Raw genomic sequence first — 24,960 nt, 5'->3', positions numbered from 1 at the left:
ACAAATCTGCTCATACGGAAACCAAAAAGCTTTCTTATGTACTAAATATCCCACTAGCAGAATAGGCAATTTGGTTTGTGACTAAAGCACTGTGGTCAATATCAAACTTTGTTCCATCTGTAGTCTGCTCTATGATCTTAAAGTAAATTATTCCAATGATTTGCTTGTCTCAGTTTTTCCTCCTTAGGGAATTAACAAAAATCAAGTCTCCTTTGCAAGTGGTTGGACTTAAAGGTGAAAACTACTGTTCAGGCATATTATTAAAATAATCCCATGAACTATGAATGGTCACATTGTTTTAAGGAAGTCTAGGAACATTCATAATTACTGTAACACATCACTGTCATACACAAGAGCAACATTTACAAACACCTTATATCCAAGAAATCAACAAAGAAAAAATTAAAGAAAAGACATAGTGGACTCCTCTTCATAGAAACTTAGAGGGCACAAAATTACTAATAAATGCTTTTTTCATACAGCAAGTATCATTGCTTACTATATTTACATTTTAATATTTAATATATTTAATATATATTTACATTTTAATATTCAACATATTTTGAAATATTATTTACAACTCCTCTGCAGTTTGCTTGAAAGCTTTTATTAAACAGACAATTAAAGAAGTTATTTTTTCCTAAGGTAATTATGGATGAGATTCAAATAAAGTACTAAAATAAATACTTTATCTGGTAGAAAAAAAAATTAATAAACAATTAAAAATAAAATAGTTGTGCCTTCCTACAGCAAGGAAGTACATCAAAAACCAGTATCTCCTCTGAAGGTCTAAAACTTGCTAAAAAATCAATAAAAAAAGTAACTTACGGGAGAATAACACCACTTTCTTCAAAGCAAAGTGGTGATTGAAATGGAATGTATTTTTTTATGAATTTCCTTGTGCTCATCTTACAACAGATTAGTAATGACTAGATGAATTGCTTATTTCAGAATAACTCATACATACAAGCATGATTTTAGAAAGTTCACACGCAACAGATTGTGGTAAGAATTTGTATATTTTATTATCATTTCATTCCACCCAACTGCACAACAAAGAAATCATTCAAATTATGAAGAAAGCATACTGGAATGTTGATTTTAGCAGGGTTTTTTTTTCTAAATTTTCCTTTGTAAGACTAAACCCCTGATTTTTAAAGGGGATTTATGTGAAACTTCAGTATAAAACTTTATTATTTTCATAGAATACACAATACTTGAACATTTTTAAAGTACTCAATGTTTCTAAAATACTATGGAATTGATAAACAGTGATTGATAATCATAATTTTAACGCAGGTTCCCTCTAATTAAAAAAAGTGGTTCTTAAAATAAATCAACAATTCCCTAGTGCACTTATAAAGAGAAAAGATCAAAAGCAGGAACTGGTATCTTTCCTTCCAGTGTTAATTAGTAATTAAAAATCTTAGCTTCATTAGTACCTACTCTGAAATGGTTTTAATTTTTTTTTCTGGTGGGGAATAAAGATGTTACACAGACAAATCCTGCAACAAAAGTCATAAAGATTATCCAATTTTGAAACTGCTTGCCTTCATCACAGTTAAAAAAAGACATGAAACGGTATTATTTTCATTTAAATATACATCTTCCTTGTAGACCTCAGCTTTCAGTTGATCTGGAGTTGCATGTATTCCATAATTTTACTGGCCAAGTAACACCCCTCCTCTATGACAGTTCAGATCTGTCTGATAATTTTAAGTAGAAACAAAAATATTAGCTTTTCTTTTTCTTTTTTTTTTTTTCTTTTTTTTTTTTTGCATCATATGGAAGCTGACAGCTCATACTATTTGGTTCAACTGCAATTCCTAAAGAAGAATTTCCTGTATTTGGGGCAACAGGGACATGATGGGCCTTGCCACCGTTTCAAAACCAAGCAGATTAAATGAATGTCCCTGTATGGATTTCAAGTGTCTTCCATTTGCAATTTACTTGATGTCTTCAATCCTGATTCCATTTTCACAGCTCAATATTTCCTGCATACAAGGTAATCATCAGGATCGCAGTAAACCCGGTTAGTAAACCAGCATTCTGAATAAGGAAGAATGTAAGATCCGTCTTTCTTCCTGTCACTTTCTCCCGCAGCATATCATTCATCTCTGGAAACTGAAAAAAGGGATATTTTTAGGTAAGTATTGCCATCTCGTGGTAGCATGCTTAATTTAAGGCATTAAGAACTGAACCATATTGCTACTCTGGACAGAATATTAGAACTAACAGAGGGTCAAGGCAGTCACAGGAAAACATCACCCTAATTACCCTGAAAAACTACTCCACCGAGGATGGTAAGATGAAATGGTGTTTTGTTCTTCTCTACCGTGGCTTCATCTTGTTCTGTCTCATGCAAATTTTCCCTTTTTGATTCCAGCAGCCTCCTAGGTTCCAATTGTTGGTCCATGTGTTGGTAGGAAAAGCTGCCCTTGTATTGCTAAATGTTTTGTTTCTTCCTTCACTGCTATAAAGAGAAATCCTTGTTTGGGAAACAGAAGATTAGGATTCTTCTTCTTTATCTGAAGGAGAATGGAGTGAAGATGAAAACATAGACAACTCCTCAGAAATTAGAAACCTTTTACATGTCTGGTGGGCTCATCAGGGCAAGCCAGGAAGAAGAGGAAGACACTGGTGTGAAACTGATGCAATATGATATTACAGTGCCATGAAGGGATTTTTCATTCCATGATATATATCTTATTGATTAACACAAGAGCAAAGGGTGACTGATCCACTGCTAGATGCAGAAACAAAGATACTGACTCTGGAGCCAGTGGAGGTGATGGCAGAGGAGTACAGGCATGAAGTTCCCTGCATGGAATGATTCAGGGTACGTGTTCGCTGCAGGTAAAGTCAACTACAGTGGCTTTTGAAAACTAAGCCTTAAAGTATTCTGTTCTGCTGAGAATGATATAACCAGAATACAATGAAGACAGTTTATTTCAGCCCTAGTAAGGAAGCCTTCAGGCTGGGTGACTCAGAAACTATATCTTTCTTTGACCTCACAACACAAAAACAGCCATTGAAGGTAATGCAATTCTTGAAAAACAGGCAAAGGTTAGCGGGAAGAGCCCAAAGCTTCCCAGAAATCGTTTCCAGAGTTCCGTCACACTCTTGCACAACAGTGCAAAACCAGATGAACTTCATGCCACACAGCAAGGCTCATCTGTGCACACACCTCAGAGTACATTCCCACCTGCCCACAGCCTCCCCACTCAGTGATCCTATTGGCAGACATCGGACTATATCAATACTGGAAGAAAAAAGAACAGCAAAAAGAAAAGGAGGAAGGCATGACATTCCAGTTAATCCTACCTGCTTCTGGACAAGCAAACCAGAAGTGTGTGAAAATCATAAGAAAGTGGAAAGCCAGATCTCTGTACAGAGCACTTCAATACCCTATTTCAGACTTTTCAGGGGGAAGAAAAATTCAGATAGGTAACTGATACAATCCAAAAACCTATAAAAAGAAAGAGAGGAGGGTACAGGGAGAGAGACAGATAGAGAGGAACAGAGAGAACAGAAGAACAGATACAAAGAAAAGAATGTTACCTACTTTGATGGATTTAACAACAAACTTGAATCACTATAAATTTATGCTATGAATTTTACACATCAGAGTTCAGTACATTACTATTCATTATATGAGTGAAGCTAAATGAAAAGCACTAGCAATGAAAGCACTGCAAGCTTATAAAATAAACTACTTATATTGTTTATAACTTTAAGAACTTATTAAATCCTAAACTATAAAAGTATTTAATGAAATAGTCACTATAAATATATAACAGCTCCTAAATACACATGGAACAAAACTGGGGTCTCAATATTTTTCAGATTTGAGCCTCACTCTTCCAGTTATGCACTCAAATGGATTCTCAAGATGTAAAAACCTCTGCCCCTGTTGCATCTGTTCTTACAACACTGGATTAAACATAATAAAACTCTAGAAAGATCTCTCTCATTCTGAGACAAAACATCATCATAAAAGGAAATTATGGAATATTACTAATGCCTGTGAATCCAGATTTTTTTTCCCAATGTCTAAATATGATCTGGATTTTAGATCTATTTCTTTTCCTTATACCTTGTAGCACAGTTTGAAAAATAAATGGTAGGCAGTGCATTTTGAATAAAACTCAGCAAAAGTTTTTGTCTAAACCACAAAAATGAGGCTGGTACTCTTTAATTTAAACCAGGATAGAATTTAAATCAAGTTTTTCATTATCACTGTGGTTACACAACACCTTTCAGTCAACTCAAAACATTTAACTCCATTCTGTTTACCTTTCTTTTTTTGTTTTTCTTTCACAACAGAGTTTAAATAGACAAATGAGCCTTTTAAAATAATAAGGTGGAATACTGTGACACTTCAAAATGCTAAAAAAAAATATTTATACACTTTTTATTCTTTGATTAAACCACGCCAAGTGGTTTAAGGCTTGTCTCTGTCTAAAACTCCTTTTCAGTAATAATATGATGAAGTGAAAGGCTTTTGTGTTTTGTGAATAAACATAACTTATTACTGATAGGTAAGGCATTATAATGCCTCACCTATCTGTAACAATAACTATCTGTGCACCTCCATTAGGGGTTTAAGTGATGATATTCTACTATTATTATTATTATTGTTATTGTTATTAGTCAGTGGCATGAGAAAGAGAAAATACTAAATTCTACTGGAGAGGCTTAATGGAGTGTATGGTTTTTTTGCAGAGAAATAAATAACTGAAAATGAAATTATATCTCACCATGTCTGCCAGAGAGATGTACAGGAACATTCCACCAGCTATAGCAAAGATGATGTTAGGAGCAAAGTTGTTGCCTACTAATATTCCAAAGGCCAACCCAACATAACAAGAACATGCTGATAGGAAATTGAAAAACAGAGCCTGCCGAGTACTCATTCCAGCATTAAGCAAGATGACAAAATCCCCTAAAAGAATAAAAAAAGAAAAAAACATCTTCAGAAAACTATATTGTGGTTATTTCCTGATTGCAAAGGAAGTCTAAAGAAAAGACATTATTTGTATATACATTATAACCCTGTGCTGTTTTTCTTTGTTCAAATACATGATGAAGATTTCCCTTCAATACTAAGGAAACTGAAATATTCTAAGCAGTGATGCAAGATTGAGCTAAGAGCACAGGAACACACAACTATGATGATTTTTGGTTTTAAAATTAATTAATACAACACTGTATGCAGCATATATAAACAGGATAATTACTACCTGTCCAATATATGGTCCCAGCTTCCACCCACCTGCACTTGGGAACTTCCTGTGCCAGATGTGTGTTTTGGTGCTCAGTAACTTTTTGATGAATATTTTTTGTATTAATTTGTCTAACTTTCTTTCAACCTCTGCCAAATTTACGCCAACACAACCACCTACAACAGTGATTTCCACAGCAAACAACATGTGCAATGAAGTTCCTTACCCAGTTCATGAGGAAACTCTTCACACAAGATGGCTATGGAGGTACTAAGCCCTTGAAGCAGAGACAAAGTGAAAGAAGCCCCAATAGCCAAGCCATCTATGAAATTATGTACGGCATCACTCAGTGTCACCATCCAAGCAATGGTCCCAATCTTTGACAGTGGACGCCCCTTAAGACACTTGCATAAGCTGCTTTGGGTGGCTTCTTCCTGAAAAAAAAAAAAATAGAATAAAACAATTACACAAAACACCAACTAAAAAAGCTAATTAATCTTTAAATTATAAATAAATAAATGAATTTAAAGACATTTCTGTCTTTAAATTAATGCCAAATATAAACTCAAGCACTGCTGCATATGGACACCAAAGTGCTTTGCGCAAGAAGAAAATGGCACAGCAGTAGCACCAAATGTTCTCTGTTTCAACAAGGTAACATGCAGGACCCAATCACCCTTCTGACTGCAAACTGTCACCTGGTTGCCCTTCAGCTGAGACAGGAAGCACAGTGGTCTGAATGTCTCTCTGGAGTCTCTGTCAGATAAAGACAGTCCCAAGCCTCCTCTGCCACCTCTATATAAGCATGTACAGTCAGAAGGATCTGATTTCAGTGACTGGCAGCATCTGTATTTAAAACAACTGGCACTAGGTCACGGACTCAGAGACACAGCTACCACAATAACAGAATTCTATCTACATAATATATATGACGTGTCCATACTGTAGAATGTAGACACATTCAGATATTCCATAAAGTTTATTTCTAATTTTGGGCAATGATAGTCAAGTCCAGCTATTCAAATTAGTTTCTACAAAGTTAATGTTTAATAAAACAGTGGTGGCTAATTTTGACTGCACAATTAAAGGCTCAGAGCATGAAATCAACAAGCTAATATAAAACTGCAACGAACATACACTCCAGGGATCTCACTAATTCTTCCCAGAAGTGGAAGTAATTTATACATGCAGTGCCATGAAATAATGAAAAACCTGAACATACATAAAAGGAACTGCCATTTTAACTGGGAGCACAAACTAAGCCCCCCTAAAAGTTCATGGTGATCCATTCAAGGAATTTCTGTACCCTCATACATATTTATGGAATATTTGCATTATAGTATTTCCCCCCTTAAAAAATGCTTATAAAGCATTAACCAATGCTTACTCCTGAATATATAAGTAGTAATATATACATCTGTGTGCCTACAGACATACACAGCACAGATTAGTTAAGGCTGGAAGAGATCACAGTGGCTCATCTGGTCCAACATCCCTCCTCAAGCACATGGCACAGGATTGCATCCAGGCAGCTCTTGGATGTCTCTAATGAGAAAGACTCCACAACCTCTCTGGGCAACCTGTTTCAGTGCTCAGTCACCCGCACAGTAAAAAAGTTCTTCCTTATGTTCAGGTGGAACTTCCTGTGCATCAGTTTCTGCCCATTGCCACATGTCCTAGTGGTTGGCATCATTGAGCAGAGCCTGGTTCTGTCCTCTCCACACCCTCCTTTCAGATGCTCACAGACATTGATGTATTTCCATCTCTGTCATTTCTTCTCAAGGCCCATCTCCCTCAGCCTTTCCTCATAAGAGATGCTCCAATCCCCTCACTGCCTTTGTGGTCTCTGCTGGACCCACTCCAGGAGCTTCATGTCCCTCTTGTGCTGAGGAGCCCAGAGCTGGACACAGAACTCCAGATGTGCCTCACCAGGGCTGAGCAGAGGGGCAGGATCACATCCCTCAGCCTGTGGCACTGCTCTTCCTGATGCACCCCAGGACATCTTGACCTTCTTGGCCACAAGGACACACTGCTGGCTCATGGAAGGTTTCTTCTCCACCAGGACACCTAGGTCTTTCTCTGCAGAGCTTCTTTCCAGCAGATGAACCCCGAGCCTGTGCTGGTGCCTGGGGTTATTCCTTCCCAGGTGCAGGACGGTGCATCTGCCTTTGCTGGATTTCAGGCGGTTTTGCTCTGCCCATCTCTCTGACCTGTCAAGACCCTTCTGAAGGGCTGCACAGCACTGTGGGGTATTGGCCACCCCTCACAGGTTTGTGTCATCAGTGAACTTGCTCAGGAGGCATCTGCCCCTTCACCAAGTCTTTGATGAATAGGTTAAACAATACAGGGCCCAGTACTGAACCCTGGGGGACACCACTAGTGACAGGCCTCCAGTTACATCCTGACCCACTGAGATCTGCCATTCAGCCAGTTCTCAATACACCTCACTGTCCACTCATCCATTCCACACTTCCTGAGTTTGCCTGTGAGGATGCTGTGAGAGATACTGTTAAAAGCACTGTTTAAGTTAAGGCAGGCAATATCCACTGCTCTCCCTTCATCCACACATATCTTCATTTACTGAAGTAGAAGCATATAGAGGAACACCTCCTCCTCCTCAGGAGAAAGTGAAAGAGTATCCCAAGAAATTTTCTTTAGTTATTAAAAAGAACATTGCAAATGGTTTTAATTTTGCTATATGCAAATGCTACCAGGCAAACTGAATTTTGAACTTCAAGGAAATAAAATGATTAATAAATTCTTACAAAATCCTTAAGGACAGTGCTATAAGGTCTGTTGCATGATTTGCTCACAGGATTCTTATCTGATTACATTCTTGTATGTAGGAGCTGCCTTGGGACAGGACAAAAGTTCAGGTCAGGAATTTCTGAGTCAGGTGCCTATTGCACTGCCTGGAACTCATAGATAATAAAGCCTTGGTTGAGTAGTGCCAAAACTGCCACAAAGCAGCTCCTATTCAGGCAACAGGAAGTTCTGAAATTTTACTTTTTTTGATGTGAAAATGAGCAATGGTATCAAAAAGTCAGGAGTTTCCCTGCTGGCTCAAACACATAGGTTTTAGATTTGTACTACATGCTTGCCCTTGGTTTTTGAAGGCTTTCCTCTCAACATTTCCTCTTACACAAGCAGTGCCAATCATTTTTTTGAGATTATTAATCTGTACCTGTACTATTTCTGTTTGAGATAGGATCACTTACAAGTCATAGATCTCTCTCTTAATCCATGAAGACAAGCTGAATGTCACTCGAAGAAAGAAGTATTACAAAGCAAACCATATAAAATATATGAGTATAAGAAAACCCAAATACAATTAGCAAAGCTCTTCCACCAATTCATTCAGCTTCCTGAGCTAAAGATCTGTTCTCTATTTTTTTCTGTAGACATCCTTCAAGCTGACTATAAATTGGAGGAAGCATTGTTTTGAAGATCATCCCGATTTCTGCCTAAAGCACACCACCTTTCTTTCACATGTTTCTAGCTTCACTGAGGAAAGGGAGTTTGATCTAATGCACAAATTTTCATTTTAAATAGTCCACTTGTTTTTTCCACAAGAAAAAAAACATTTTAAGTAATTGCAATTAATTTAGGGTACCAGTATTGATTTGCTTCTAAAAATTACTTTCTTGATCCAAAATTTCAAAATGCATAAACAACTGTAGTTTATAAATTAGGGATCAGTTTCTGTGACACTTCTGTTTATACATATATATATATTTGGCTATCTGTTGTTTACATTTACTGTGTAGCTCTGAAGTACCATAATTCTTACATGCAATCCATTTTAAATAATGCCTTGACAACTTCTCTAAATGATATAAAGTAGAATGAAATTGCTTTTCTGGATTTACATTCCAAACTTTACTAGATCCCGTATCCAGTACAAGTAGATGAATGAGTAATACATATTCTTCATGTTTAAGATAAGGCAGTCTACTGACAATATACACTAAAAACACATAGGATTCCAAACCAAAAAATTAACCATGTCTGCCTCCTCTGGATGATTTCCTCTTTGCCATGGTAGTTTAGAAGACACCAAAAGAGATGTTAGCTAAGGAGCTCTGTAATACCCAGCTGGACTATCAGATTTAATTTTTTATTATTATTAGTGAAGTTCTACATCACTGGTATCTCCACAGTTTATGGTAAACAAAACACATGGGTTTATGCTCTTCTAAACACGGGGCTTTTTAAAAAGTAATGACCTCTACTTCATTCCCAAACTAAAGAAATTATACAGAGACTCTCTTATTTTACCCTGTGATATCTTAGATTACTATTACTATTTCCAATGCACATCTGATTCCCTCAGACGTATCAGACATGTCCTCTGGAAGAGCCCACAGGACCAAGAAGGAATCCTGACACTGCCTCCAGGCAATAAATAAAGGCACTGTAAAGTTTTGTTATACAACAATTTGCACTCAAGAACACAGAAATTTCAATTTGTCTCTGAAAAAATTTTCCTTCAAAGTTTCTGTTGTCAAGCCATATTTCAATGCATAGTAAATACAAACTCTGGGTAGAGCACAAAGGTTTCCGAGGTTGCACTTACTGCTGCAAGTGAAAACAAAAAGTAGGTGACTAATTAAACATTTACTCTGGCAGTCAATCCCTTCTAGTATTAAAGGAGAGAATATAGTTGGATCCTCATGGCTGAAAACAGTTACCACACCTTGGCACAATCAAGCTTCAAACTTCCTCTTTAAAGCCTTCTTTTTGATTTCTGACTACTCTGCATTTGCCCTCTTTAACAAGCTCTCGATTATGAGGACACATTAAAATTCTCTTGGGTACACATTAGCTTGTGCCAAATGGTTTTGTCTTAAATACTACATTCTTGTAAAGCTGAATGCATACCTACCCTCCTGTCATTACCCTAACTGCCCCAAAGCACCTTGGCCACATTGGCCCTCCCCTGACTCAGCCCCTTTGAGTCTCACTGGAGGAGGACAAGAGCAATGATGGCTTTTCTGTTGCTACACAGTATCATAGAATCATTAAGCTGGACCTCTAAGATCATCAAGTCCAACCATTAACCTAACCTCCCAAGTCCACCACTAATCCATATCTCTAAGCAACATATGTATGCACCTTTTAAATACCTGCAGAGATGATGATTCCATCACTTCCCTGGGCAATCTGTTCGAATGCTTGACAACCCTTTCTGTGAAGAACTTCTTCCTAATATCCAATCTAAACCTCTCCTGACACATCTTGAGGCTGTTCCCTTTTGTCCTGTCTCTTAATATTGGAAAGAAGATACCAACGCCCACCTGGGTACAACCTCCTTTTGGACAGGTGCAGAGGACCCCCCAAGCCTCTTTACTCCAGGCTAAACAACCCCAGCTCCCTCAGCTGACCCCCATAGGGCTCATGCTCCAACTCTTTCACCAGCTTTGTTGCCCTCCTTTGGGCACACTCCAGCACCTCAGTGTCCTTCTTGTAGTGAGGGACACAAAACTCAACACAGGCTTTGAGGTGCAGCCTCAGCAGTGCTACATGGGAATGATCATTCCTCTAGTCCTCCTGGCTGCACTGTTTCTGTCTCTGCAGAGAGCAGATGCTTCTTTTACTTGTTTTATAAATGTACAAAATAAAACTTACAGACATTCGTAATACTAATTCCCTCCCAGTGCCCATGTAATTTTAATAATTAAGTCTGTTTCTTCTAGTTTTTAAGATGTTCAGTATCCACCACACTTCACAACATTTCTATGGTAAGGACAAGTATAATTTTGGTGTTTTAAACTGTGTGCATCAAATGCCCTGTGAACTTGCAGGGTCAATGCAGAACTCCCAGATTTTCTCCTGGTTGTTACGGACTGCCTCTGGCTTGCTCCCCTGCTTGATCCTCTCTGCTCCCCACAACTAACTTACTGGCTAACAAAAATGGATGGTAAACCAAAAATCTCTACTATGAAAAAAGTCTGCCTTAAGGCATGTAAAGTTTTTTTCTATGTGTTTTTAATTTTTTTTTTTAATAAGGGACAGTACTGCTTCTCCCTGCACAGTACTGCTCCTCTCTACACATGGAAAAAGACTAAAGAAGAACACAAAACTTTCTCTTCCTACTTCCATTTTCTTCTCAGACAGAAGGAAGTTTTATTTGCAGTATGAAAACAAACACAAAGAAATACAGAGAACAAATCTGAAAGACAATAATACTTTAACCAGGAGGAGTGGCTTCTGTCCCAATATATGACCTCCATGATTCCCGCAGTATCCAAATACACTGCGTTATCACAAGCAGTGCTCACAACATACCGCCTGAAAGTTACTGTACTAGTTTTTCTCTTTAATCATTGATTCAGAAGAATCAGATTCTCACAGTTAAAGACTTTAAGTATTCAGGAACAAAACACAGATCATTTTGTATGATCAACATTATTACAACAGTAAAAAACACTATCACTCTTTAAACAAAACAGTAATGACAACAAAACCAAAATTAACCAAATTAAATACAAATTCAAATCTGATTAGATACATCTCTCTGTCCAACCCATTCCAATACTAATATAACCCTTTTTGTTGACTACAAATTGAGTGTATCATTCAGCTTTTTCAAGCTTGCCTCAAAACACTGTATTTTTTTCATAGGGTTCAACCAAATTATAAGTTGTAAGTCTACAAAAACTTTAAAAAGTAATAAAAATTCATACTAACTCTCCCCTCAGATACGCTTATATAATTGGCAGGGATAAAATAAATAAATAGACACAATTTTCATACCTGTGCTGAGACCACACTGATGCTGTCAAAACCAAGATTTCCATTGCTCTCTATGACAGCTGAATTTGCATAACACACGCCTCCATTGCTGGATGATGGTGGTTTGGGTGATTTAGTTTTATCCTGAGAATGATCCTCTTCTCCATTTTCAAAGTAATTATGGCCAGTCTAGGTGACAAATAAATAAGTAGGTAGGTAATTAAAACAAAGGCAAAATAACAACATCAGAAAATGAAGACAAAAAGGAAAAGGTGGGGGGGAGATCATATTCATGCTGCCTTGCTTTCAACACCAAGTCATTGCTGAAATGAACAGAAGTGAACATTTCATTTTTTAAATGAACTTCAAACATATTTAAGTTCCTAACTTATCTCTTACTTTTAGCTAATCAGAAAACATGGCAGACCTTTCATTTTTATACCTTTATATAGAACCTCCCAAGCCAACCTGACCAAAAATTATCAATATCTGCTGGTTATTTATTAATGGTTGCTTGTCAAATAGAGCTTATTAGCCTTTGTCTATTTACATACAAAAAGAAAAATTCATTTTTTCTATTTCTAGCTATTGCAAATGAGGGACAGTTGATCATCATAATTTTCAGTATCAGCAACACTTTGGCAGGAGAAAACTGAAGAGAGGTTACAGTAGGAAGAGAGGGAAGTTTCCTTTCACCAGTAGTCAGCAGGCAGGACCAAAAATGTTGAGGTGCCCTTCTCTGAGACAAATTCAGCCTCACTGAAGGGAGCACACAGAAGACAAGTACTCTGACACAGGGGTAGAAAGCAGAGCCCTGGGCAAGAGGAGACAACTGCAGTGTTCACTGAAGCAGGTCTGTGTACCAGAGCTTGAGGAAACACAGAGCTGAAATTACTGAAGGCCAGAGGCAGGCCCCATCAGCAAGCTGCCCTTTGCAGATGACCAAGGTGTATTTGTCACACTGATTTCTCCTGCCCAAAGAGAAGCTCCATGGACAGACTTCATTCTCTCCACCTCTCACATATTTCCACATTTTTCTGATGTGTTCAGCCAACACAGCAACAACTTGGCTGTTGAGAGCAACTGGAGCATATACCAAAAACCACACTCACATCTGGATTCCATTGTAACTCCTTCAAAAAAGTGAGATTTCTTCCCCTATTCATATGGGTTTTAAACAGATGTATCAGAACATACAGTAAGGCTGCATTCCTCAGATAAAATAGAACCCCTCCCTTCCCCATTTTATTCATCTAGCAAGTATTTTCCAACATATGACAGGCACTTTAAGGTAAGGCTCATTCAGTTAGTGACAGGTTTCCATTACCTTGTTATAGAGCTTTAGTATCACCTTAAGAATCCTTTCCACAAAGAAGAGAATATAGAATCCTCCAAACACAGCAACAGCTTTCTCAACATAGTTATCTACTTTCGGGTCAAACCCAAATGCCTAACAGGAAAGAAAAAAGCAATGCAAATTAGTCTATAATCTTAGTAAATTTCCAGAAAAACAAACAAACATCACACTACATAATTACAAAATCTGTATTACAAAATCTGTCTCTATACCAACCATTGGCTTCCACGAGCAGAAATTGTAAAAGATTCTGATCTCATTGCAATTTTTAAACTTGGACAAAATGTTAACAGTGTAGCCTATTAAAGTTCACTACAACTTTATCCAAAGTATTTCTCTTTTTGTTTAGAGGCAGAATAGCCTTCGGTCCTTCCCAATGAACAACAAGACATGGATCTTGATGGCTCTGACACATTCCATAGACGGATCATAACTACTGGCACTGAAGCCCACACAAAACTCTTTGGAGACGGCAACCCACACAGAACCCCATTGCATCATGCTTTTAAAATCAGTACACTTTAGAAACTAGTATGCAAACCAATGATTCCTCTTGCTTACCTCTGGAATGAGCTGGAAAATTGCATTAGAAAAGAGAGTACCAATGGCCAAGCCCACAAAGTAAGTTAAAACCTTGGGGAAATATGACTTCTTTAAGAGAGGGGTTAAAATCAATCCCAGAAGTGATGCCAAGTTAATGATAGACACAGCCAGGAACCCGAATCCCCAAACTGTGAATAAACAAAGAGAAATACAAAATATATTAGTATAACACCCACTTCAGTCTGCTTGTGATTTCTCTAATTGCTAAACTGGCATGGAACTGGTAAAAGAGTTGTTCCTTGGTTGAAATTAAAACTCACAAATATAAAATTCTTAAAATGCATAGGCAGTTAAGACACATACCTGCAGAAAGCAAATACCTGAAAACACTTCCTGGGACAGCCATATTAAAAATGGAAACCATGCTTGTAGAATATATGGGCTGGCCTATCTGCTGCTAATATAAATGAGGTCTCTCTACAGTCAATGAAGAGTAAAAACTAAGGCTTAGGCCAATAGTTGAAGCAGCTATAGCATAGAGAAAAAACAAAACTTCTTACTAGTCCAGAGTCAGATCTAATTGACATTTACTTCCAAGAAACCCCATGACAAAAAGACAGTTGTCTTGGCTGTACTAGATACAAAAATCCTTCCTGATAAAGAATGACTCCTTCAAACCACCCTGAGGTGGTATCTCAGTTCCTAACCTTCCTCCCTCCTCCTCTCCTTCAAAGAATTCTGCAGTCTGAAAATGCTGCACATCACTGTTTATCAACAGGTGAGGTGATAGATAGCTGATAGTTGAGATAATTGTAAGAGAGGAACAAAAGAGGTTAAAAAAAAGAGGTTCTAGGTTCAAAAAGGACATGTGATGTAGGTATGCAAAGGGAAAAACCTTTCCTAAGAATCAGTAAATGCAACAGGCTCAGCATAATTTTGTTTCCTTCACCACAAGCATAATCTCAGGTATTTAGTGTTCAGGCACCAGGACTTGCACAAATCCATACCATAATTATTCTGAGGCCTGAATTATAGGTTGGAGAGGCGTGGTGTGGTTGTTGTTACTCATAAGTGTTTACAAAGTTGTGCCTCTGTGGAGAACTTTCTTTTCCCAGTGACATCTCAAATCCCTGTGAGTACAGAGAAAAACTTTTAAAGTTGTGCAAAGAGGTCTACAAGGGTCCCTCAAGTGATGCCACAGAACTACGAAGTAATCCACATGGACAGATGGTTTGTCTTTAAAAATTAACCACAAATAATAACCAGTGCCAACACAATGTTGCCTAGATGAGAACAGTTTCCTATAATCCAGAAAGTTGCATCATTATAAGCTTGCATGTATGTAGGGAAGTTACCATAAATTCCTCTCTGCATAGCAGAAACTAACAGATCAGATTATAATCTGATACTATTTTCTGGAACACAACTGGCAAACAGAGTAAGCTAGATTCCTAACAAACTGGGAGGGCTCTACTCCATAAGTGTCATAATGTTTTTATGAAATGAATTTTATGTTATGTCAAGAACAGAAAGCATTAGAAACATTCAAAGCATTTGCAGATGTATCAATGCCAATTACAACATTCATTTGCCAATTTTGAGAGAGCTACACAGAAAGAGGGAAAAGCACACAACTAGATATGGATAGAATCACTAAGCTACATAGATTAATTTTTATTAAACTAAATTACAATTAAGATTGTAACTATATTTTTGAAATCAAATTTATAATAAAAGGGTTTCCAGTGTCATCGTGAGTCAGAAAACATTGTCTAAATTTGGGATTACTAAAGAAGTACAAGAGTCTTTTAGTTTATTGCATGGACATCTACCCATATTCTGTGCAAAAAATGTACATTTTAAACTGAGTTGAAAAAATTCCAAGACAACCAATGTTGCCAAAATTCCTGCATTAAGGACTGTATTTCAGAATATCATGTATGCATTGCTGCCTTAAAATGATTTAATTCATTAGGACTCCATCCACACTAGCATTTTCATGAGCCCACACACCTCAGAAAGCTGGGTAGTCTTTATCTGCCAGAGCAGGGCACTCAGATGCAGTGCTAATTCCTCCCCTGAGACTGATGCCTCAGTCAATTTTTGCTAACTACTATTATTCTTTCTGTCTCTAAACTGTAGCCCCAATAAAGAGACAGCCAAGATACACAAAGGCACAAGACATCCAAAAAACAAAACTGCAAGAGTGCAAGTAAGATGCCCTCCTTAGAACACTGCTCAGCACTGTTCCTTGTAAGAACAGGCAGGCTCAGGTTCTTCCTTAACCTTGTCCTAGGATGAAGAGGAAGTAAGTGCATAAACACTTTTCTAAAGAAGTCAAGCAGAGAACACAGAAAGTGTTTGTCTTGGACATGAGGAATGCACTGGGCAGTTTCAGCTGTTTGATGCATCTCTACATACCTCCCTATTAACTTTCAGAAAAGCAAGCAAGGGGAGGACTTGAGCATGCCCCAAGATCAGATAGGTTAGATGGGAATTTTACAAATCCCAGGAAAAAAGACGTAACTTCTGTTGTCTTCCAATTTCTGCTCTGCTTTGGCATCACTTATTTTTTACTCTGAGTAGCTGTTCCTAAAGCTCATTGTACAGGTTTCTTCTCCACGTCTTATCCATTAGTATTTTGGAGGACAGTGTATTGTTAAGAGAGTGGGGGTCCCTGGGGAGAAAATTCACATAGGCACAGCTGGAAACAGGCATGGAGGATTTTGCTCCATGGGCAATAATTGAAATCATCTGGTCTGAATGCTACTGCAGTATAGATTCACTTGGTGATGGGGTGGGGGTGTATAAATCAACAGCTGCATTGAGCACTGGGCTTTTCTAGGAATCTCTATTCCAACAGGCACCACTATGTGTCACAGTGGTTTAAAATACTCCAACCCATCCCCCCCAAAAAAAAAAAGAACAACAGATCCTACTCACCAATGCAGATCTTATGGTCTGCTTGGTAATATGTGTCTCTATATGATATAAGGTATCTAGAGCAGTCATGCTAAATTGCTGCCATGGTTTCTCAATGAGAATTCTAATCTGTCACTGACACAGCAAAACACAGCTATGTTTTAGGAATGATCTCTAGTTCTTATTAATGATGATCACCTATATTAATCAGAATGCTATCAATACTAGTATTTCAAAAGTTACGAAAAGCACTTCTATATCACTTCTTAGAATACTGACATTAGGCACTACTAATCCAGCATCCTAGGTTTTAACATTAATTCAGCTGACTCCCTTGGAACAGTAAGTTCATTTGGAATACTGATTCAAATTAATAGGTCATTATATATTTGATCCTTATTAGTGCAAAAAGTGATTTCTTTAATCAGATAAATATTCCCTCTCCAATGCTTTTTACTGCTCTGTACAGTTCTGTGCACAATAAAAATAGAAATAATAGTGAGAAAAAGAGGAAGCAAGAAGATTAATGGTGAACAGTCTTCCACAGGGAGAGGTCATCACAGAAGATGACATGAAAGCAGGAGCCAGAATTTGGAAAGAATATGAGTATTTTTCCTCAGTAAACCAGTCACTGGCTTACCCGACAGTCCCCCTGCAAATAACTCCACTCGAATGCAGCCCAAGTAATTTTTACTTAACCTACCTCCATACATGCAGATTCCACCAAGTCTCATTTCCCACTGCAAATCACCTGCACAAACTTCCCTTCTGTACACTTATCTTTTCTTCTATTAATCAGCTATAATGTACAAGTCCTTATGTTTCAAGGCACAAATCATTATCCAAACAAAACAAGTCAGAAAGACCCTTCCCTAAGTGGGCAAAATACTCCATAACTTTCTAGTCAGTTCTTTGATCTTTCTTACAGTATATTAAATAGATCACTATCAAGACATAACAATTTTGTTTGGCTAGTCTGCCAACCTAGAACAGCAGTTTATGTTCCCACTTTGGAACTGTATCTTCCCAAACAAAACACTCCTGTTATTTATAGATAAATGCTTACTATTCCTCTAAGAAAACCCCACTCTGGTCACAGCATTAATGCAAGTAACAGTAACTAACCTTGCAAAGAATGTGGTTTAGATGTATCCACAAAGCTTTCCTGATGATCACAGGGGTGAAAAATTAGCTGTTGCAAAACTGCAGGACATATCGTAGAGAAGCTGGAATTTGATATGTGACTGTTGTTTGGTATCCCATGCAAAGAGAAGATTTCTTCACTAGTCAAGCACTGCAACCAAAAGGGATTTTGACAACATATTAATGCAAATCAATAAATAAGACATACAGTGAGAAATGCAAGAATTACAACATGGAGATACTGTAATGCATTTTCAGCAAAGTTTACACAATGTACATTGTGCTTGAAAATACTGTGATTGCCTGATGTGAAGCAGAAATTATTCAAAGTACTTTAAGTTAGATAACTCACAAATCAATAAACCACATTTTTAAGAGACATTTGCAGATCTTTTGCCCTGAGAACTCAGACAGTTAAACCTCACAACATATTTAGAAAAATAGCTTCAAGGTACTTAAAACCTAATATAATTACAAAATAATTAAAGAGCAGACTAGATACAGTTAAAATCTCAGTAACAGAATAAGCCGGAAAATGATTGGCAATTCAGTGACAGCTTATTCATGTAAGCAACCACTTCTACTTTACCACAATGTTTCTTATTTATCTCCCCAAATTAACTCCTTAAAAATGGTCTAAAGTTAAACATTTTTCATTCATCTTACAGCAGTAACTCTTAAGGGCAAACATTGTCCTGTAAAACCATGAGATAAACTCCTGCTTGGGATCTTCATTTTCCCTTTAGCTCAGGACATAACAGTGTCTGATGGCTCAACAATAAATGTACTTGGCAGAGCTAACCAGGCCAGGGGCAAGGCAAGGCTGGTTCCTCTGCTTGCCATTTTCAACCAAAAAGATAAAATACAAATCTCCAGGTATCATAAAAGATACATCTACAGAAAAATGGAGTGTTTTTATGTGAAAAGTTCCAAACTGCTAAAATCATTCATCTAACACTTTCTGTTAATTTGCATTTTTTATTTTTACAATGACAAGGGAAAGTGTTCTTTTTCTGAGTGTAAACAATAGTTTTGTGCAGTTATTGCTGCACAACAAACACAACCAGGGTTGAGTCTCAAGACCAAAAAAATCAAATGTTTTCTTCTGTTTAAGACATCAATTACAGCACAACTCTCCCTGTAGCAAATCTCAGTGTGTTGCAAGCACAGAGCACTGGAAGCCTTAGCAAAATAAATAGTCACTCCCTGCTCTTCTCAGTTTTGCCAGCCTTCAGATTCCACAGCACATCTCCAATAACTCAACATTATTATTTATAAGGCAATTAACTCCTAGAGATAAGCCAGAACGATTGCAAGTCATTAATTTCATCAGAGTTGCTTCTGCTCCTGTTAATAAATATTTCTGTTACTGTCCAAAAGGTGAAAGGCATGCACTCATCACCAGAATGTGACTCTTTGATTTGCTTGGAGGATGAGAACATGCAGGCCAATTCAAATGACTTTAGCTAAATTACATCCTGAATGTTCTGTCTTTCCTCTTTAACAAGCCAGTTTAGCAGAGTACTCAGGCACATGCTTGAACTTAAACCTAAGTGCAAATTTTGTTAAGACCATGAGACCCTGAAGACTCAAATATACAGAAGCAAAGTGCATATAATTTGATCTTTCAATGTCAGTACTAATGTCAAAGAAGTATCATGTATAAAATAAACAGAAGATGGTTTTTTGCTTTAAAACATGTTGCGCCATTTAACCTACACGAAAGTAGTGAATAAAGAAACAATCACTGAAGACAGTCTTTAACAGGCCAATACACAAATCACTGGAGCTTTCTAAACTGGTTATGTGTCTAACCATTTTACTCTTGACTCTACATTTTGGAATAATACAAATACTACATGTATTCATGGCTAATATGCCTATAGCAAAATAAACAGTTGTAGATAGTTGTACTCTACAGGAATAGTTCCTGTATGGTGTTTATTACCAGCTCTTGGAGCCATTTCTGCATGCCTGTGGTTAGAAAAATGAGCCAGTAAGAGCTAAGAATTTATACCATAACTATCTCTGAAAGAAATCACCTTTAATTATTTCCTTCTTAAAATACAGAATAGAATATTAGCATTTTTAAATACCAATATGTTAGTACTAACATTAATTCACAAAAATCCAAACAATGTTGTAGTTAGGAAAACAGATAATGGAGAGATACTAAATCAGACATAGCACAAATTAATAAACCTGACACTTGTAACTTTGCCTACATACAAACATGGAAGTAAGAAATATCACCTGAGAAGAGCTCTTTCATGTGAAATTGAGAAACAGCATTGTATTTAATTACTATTATTATTTTGATCAGGGACAAACCCAGAGGATGATGATTCTTATAAATGACTCATTGTTATAAGTCACCTCATACTCTCAGTAAACTCCTACATACATCCAAGAGCTAAAAAGCAAGCTTGCATGAGTTCACCAGCACAATTAAAGGATTAATTAAAAGACTGAACCTATTAGAAGCCTTGGACTGGAGCAAGGCATGTTTGCACACTGAAAAACTCTGCATTTATCTTTTCAAGATAAATAAATACATTAACACAGCCACACTGCTGCAAAAACATCAGACATTTTGTAAGACTGACAGAGCATCTCATCAGAAAGAAAATTTAGCCCCATGGAACAGGGGACTGAAAATGATGTCCCGACTCATCAGATCTGCAGTCGTGTCTGTCCCCTGCTGTGCAGCAAGACCTTATCACAGTGATAAGGTGAGAGGATTTCCTCTAATGTGACTGTCACCAAGGGTTTAGTAAACAATTGCAAAAAATATACAACATAACTGATCATCCCTGAACTGTTAAAAAATAATTTAAAAAATGCTTTCATCGAAACTTGGGAGGACTTAAATGATAGATTTCACACAGTTACAGAATACTGAGACTTAGGAAAAAATTAAACTATCAACTAGGTTATTCAAACAGACATTTACTTTTACCCTGGTAAGCCTCTCCCACAAATGATCAAACAATACAGGATTCTTCTAAGGAGAGAAATTAACAAAAATGCTACAGTAACAACCACCTTTTAAATGCACCAGTCCCTTCTCTGTGTTCTTATCATTGCTCTACCTGTTTTATCTGTAGCCTCCCACATGTGAAGCACCAAAATACTCAACAGAATCCTGCACTGCAATTTCTAGATGTTGCCAGATTAAATATCAGCCCAATACACCCCAGAGCAGTGGGTCCCACAGGAGCAACAGCAAATAATAAATGCAGTGAATGCCTATGGAACAAGATGGGGTTTATTCCCTCCTTTCTTTTTTTTCCTTAACTTAGTCTGAGCATGGATAAGGCAAAATAGAGACATACAGCTGTGCCTTCCTCAACTTACTTCTAAGAAATATAAAGCACCTAATGTGTAACATTATGGTAACACCCTTGTGTCACTTAGGACAGGTAAAAACTGGATGACAGAGATAATCATTCCTTCAACAAGCAGCACTCCATGAGAAAGAGTCAGATGAAGCTGCTCAAAGGCACTTGTGTGCTTTAGAGATTTCACACACTCCATGACATGTGCAAGGCAGCTGTCCATGCTGGGAGCTGAGAACTGTCCACAAATACTGAAATTTGCCGAAAATATTGTATAAATAAGACACTTAGAGAGTACTAAGCCTACTTAGCATCCCACTGGCCAGCCAACATCAGGTCATGATGTTGGACCAAGCCAAATTATCACTCTTGTCTCCATTCTTTCAAAAGACAAGTTGTAACTAGTGAAGAACTACAAAAAATCCTCAAATCAAAGAACATACCAGTCCGGTTCTAGTCTGTCTTCTAAACTTACTAGATTTTGACTCCTCCTGAGATGAAAGGTAATTATATCTGATTACAAATACTAATAAAAAACTAATTTAATTTTTTTTAAAATGTTTTGTTTAAAAATAAAATGCATTACATTAAAACACAGTATTCAGGTATAACAGCTAGACTGGCATAAATACACATTTAGGAAAGCCAAAGAAGGAAATAAGAGCGTGATTTTAGCACCTATCGATTACATCAAGGTGTAAAAAAAAAGGTGATGTTAGCAAGCCTTCTTTCCAATGCCCATTTACCTCCCAGGTATTTTTTGACCAAAAATTTTGAACATGTCATTTGGCCCTTTGGCACACACGTGTATGGCTGCCATGCTACAATGAATTCAGTGACAGAAGATCAAGTATGGTTTCCTGGTTTTTACATCTTGCTAATAACGTACAATACAGAGCGAGTAACAAGCCATCATCTCTATTAGACTGCAATTGCTAATTTTACCCCTATTAGTAGAACTAAAATGTGTGCCAATTCCACAGTAAAATGTGAAAAAACAGCACTGATAAATACTTGTGCTTGCTCAATTACCACTTATTTCTGTGACAAGGAATCTTAGTTTACGTACTAAGAAAAGGTGATAACAGAAAAATTGAAGAGCAAAGAAAATATACACACAAAATGAAAATAATTATAGAAATGCATGACAAAAGCAAAAAGAGACCAAAAGTACAAGAAATTTGTGACAGTTCAATCCAAAATTTCAAAAGGGTGCTCAAAAAAATCCAGTTGTTTTTTCTTCTACATTAAAAAAAAAATAGCATCTTTACAGACATCATAGGACCAAAGTTCCCACAAAAACCTACACAAGTATACACTCAAGCACTATCTTAAATCATTTTTTACTCTCCCTTTTCTTTTCAAGTCAACCTGGTATCAACAGAAAACAGAAATCAATCCATCTTCTTTTGGCTTACACACCCAGACTTTCAATCTTTAAGGAAATGGATGAGCTTCTTGTGGATCTTCTCATGAGATTAATAGGCTTACCAAAATTGTTGTGAGTGAGACATTAAAACTAAACATAAATACTGGGATAAAATTACAGAGACTGCTCCTTCCTGCCAGGTGCTGTATCATCTGTCCCTTACAGACCAGCTCTCCACTAAAAATTCCTTCAGGCTTGGGATGAGGGCACTCTCTGAAGAGCAGGGATATGTTATCTTGATTTGAAGAAAGGCCTGGAAGTCATCCCACTAGCTCTGGACACAGAAGTTAAGAACTGAAAGTCCAAGATAAACCTTGTCTCCTCCTACAGTCAGACACTTTTGCAGCCTGCATGGATTCAGCAGCCTTGAGGAAGACCTGAATCACTCTCCAGAGGTATTCCCTTTCCTCTGTCAAGAATCAGTAGAGCTTAGGCTTCTGATGCCTTCCAACACCCAAAATTGTATTAGGCCACTTCATGTCTTCTGTCATAACCAGCAGATGCTGAATTATCCACTTGTAAGCACAAAGACTCACAGGGTTTAAAAACAGTCACACAGGATTTACGTGGTGTGAGTCTGCAATTGCATTCACCTCCTGCCCAAAGACATGGACATACCTGACATCTCTGAGGGGTCAAAATGCACTTTCTTTAATGGTTCAAGCTGATGGAGCAGCCATAAGGCCAAGTTTAAGAAAGAATACAAATAACTCAGCAAAAAAGTAGACACATTTCAGTACAATATCCTAGATATTATTCAACATGAACACAGTTAGAACAGGCTTTTTAAAAAATTGTTTCCATTAAACTTCAAACTACTTATGAGGAACATGCATTTGTAGTAATAAGAAAGAGAATTACTTTTTTCCCCTTCTGTAGCCTGTGCCAAAGCCTGTGTACGAGGGCTACGTGCTTTTGCAGATGGAAAACCTGAAGGACTGAAGAATCTACTCATTTCTATGCCCTTTTAAAGAAAGCTGCTTTTCATAGCCATACTCAACACTGCAAACTTGTATTCAGTATGTGTGGCTGGGAATGTTTATATTTGTAACATACTGAGTTGGAACAGTGTTCAATTTGTGAGATTTGAAACCATTGACTCCGGCAAACATTGCTGTGCTTATACTGAATACTACATTGATTTCAGGGAGTTAAGTCCCAATTAAACCTTTCTTTTAAAAAAGAGAGCTTATTCAAACTTTGTCTCCTTCATAGAAAAAGCAGAAGAGCTACAACTTCATGTTAAAAACAATTCACAAGGTCCCTAGAGCCATCCCTCTTCTGTCTTTGGGAGTGGAATCAAACCAGAGAAAACAGTTATTCCAGTTTTCCTTTCATTTTCCGTGACTAACTTTGTGTCTCTGATTTCTGAGCATATGGAAATCGCCACTAATCTCAAAATTTCACTTCAAGGAAACAAATTCAGTCCAGGACAGTCCAGGTAAGTGAAATTACACAGACTTTAAAAGTAGCAATGAGATCTGAGTTTCTTATGGAGACATTAAACAGAGTACAAATGTTTTAAAGAGAAGTAGTTTTCCAATGATATCCAGTCAGCAAACTAAACATCAGTTTAAAAGGCTTTTGGTAGATTAATTGATGGGTGTACACTTTGCACTCAACTTAGATAAAAGACGTGAAAAATTCTGGAAAAGTTCCTTTACACAAGCAGACTCGTTTGTATCATCGAGTTTTTGCTGTCTCACGACAACTGGATTTTAACAAGTCCTGAAGATTTTCTTACTCAGCTCTCGGAAGGAAACACTATCTGGTTCTCATAGACGCCTTGCTGCTGGACAGATGCTGATTTAACCGGGGAAAGCGGCAGTTTAAGAGCCGAGCAGGGGGGACGGAGCGCCAGTCCCGGGGCAGCCCGAGCCGAGCACCTCAGCAGCTTCTCCGAGCTGCTCTCACCGGCACCTCTGCCGCAACCCGAGCCCGCAGCCTCACAGACACCCGCTCCCTTCCTCTCTCCCTCCCTCCCTCCCTCCCTCCCGGCTTCACCGTGAGGAGGAAACCCGAGGGCGGCGAGACTTAAAAACACTACGGAGCTGCCCGGCCGACCCGGCGCCGTCAGCCCCCGGAGGTTCCCGGTACCTGGTTGTGGTGCAGGTGGGCGAGCGGCAGCGCCGAGCCCAGGGCGGGCGCGGCTCCCAGGCGCTGCAGCAGCGCCGAGAGCTGTCCCGCCGACAGGCTGTGGTTGGCCCCGAAGACGCGCAGCACATCGTCGGCGAAGCTGGTCGCGTCGGCACCGCCCGGCCCCTCCAT

At 38.0% G+C, this 24,960-nt stretch overlaps 1 protein-coding gene across 1 annotated transcript; it reads right to left on the bottom strand.

Moving 5' to 3' along the window:
• Positions 1 to 1,710: 1,710 nt before the first annotated feature.
• SLC39A8 (solute carrier family 39 member 8) lies at positions 1,711 to 24,960 on the bottom strand (the record flags this gene model as incomplete). Its single annotated transcript, XM_083862179.1, has 8 exons — positions 1,711 to 2,124; positions 4,761 to 4,945; positions 5,452 to 5,659; positions 11,982 to 12,149; positions 13,288 to 13,410; positions 13,879 to 14,048; positions 17,908 to 18,076; positions 24,790 to 24,960. 8 exons carry the CDS (start codon positions 24,958 to 24,960, stop codon positions 1,978 to 1,980), a joined length of 1,341 nt encoding a protein of 446 aa, XP_083718305.1. The 3' UTR covers positions 1,711 to 1,977.

The sequence above is a fragment of the Zosterops lateralis genome (assembly GCF_965231275.1).
Source record: "Zosterops lateralis genome assembly, chromosome: 5".
Lineage (NCBI taxonomy): Eukaryota > Metazoa > Chordata > Aves > Passeriformes > Zosteropidae > Zosterops > Zosterops lateralis.
The sequence above is the reverse complement of the archived record's forward strand: the minus strand, read 5'-3'. Positions and strand labels throughout refer to the sequence as shown.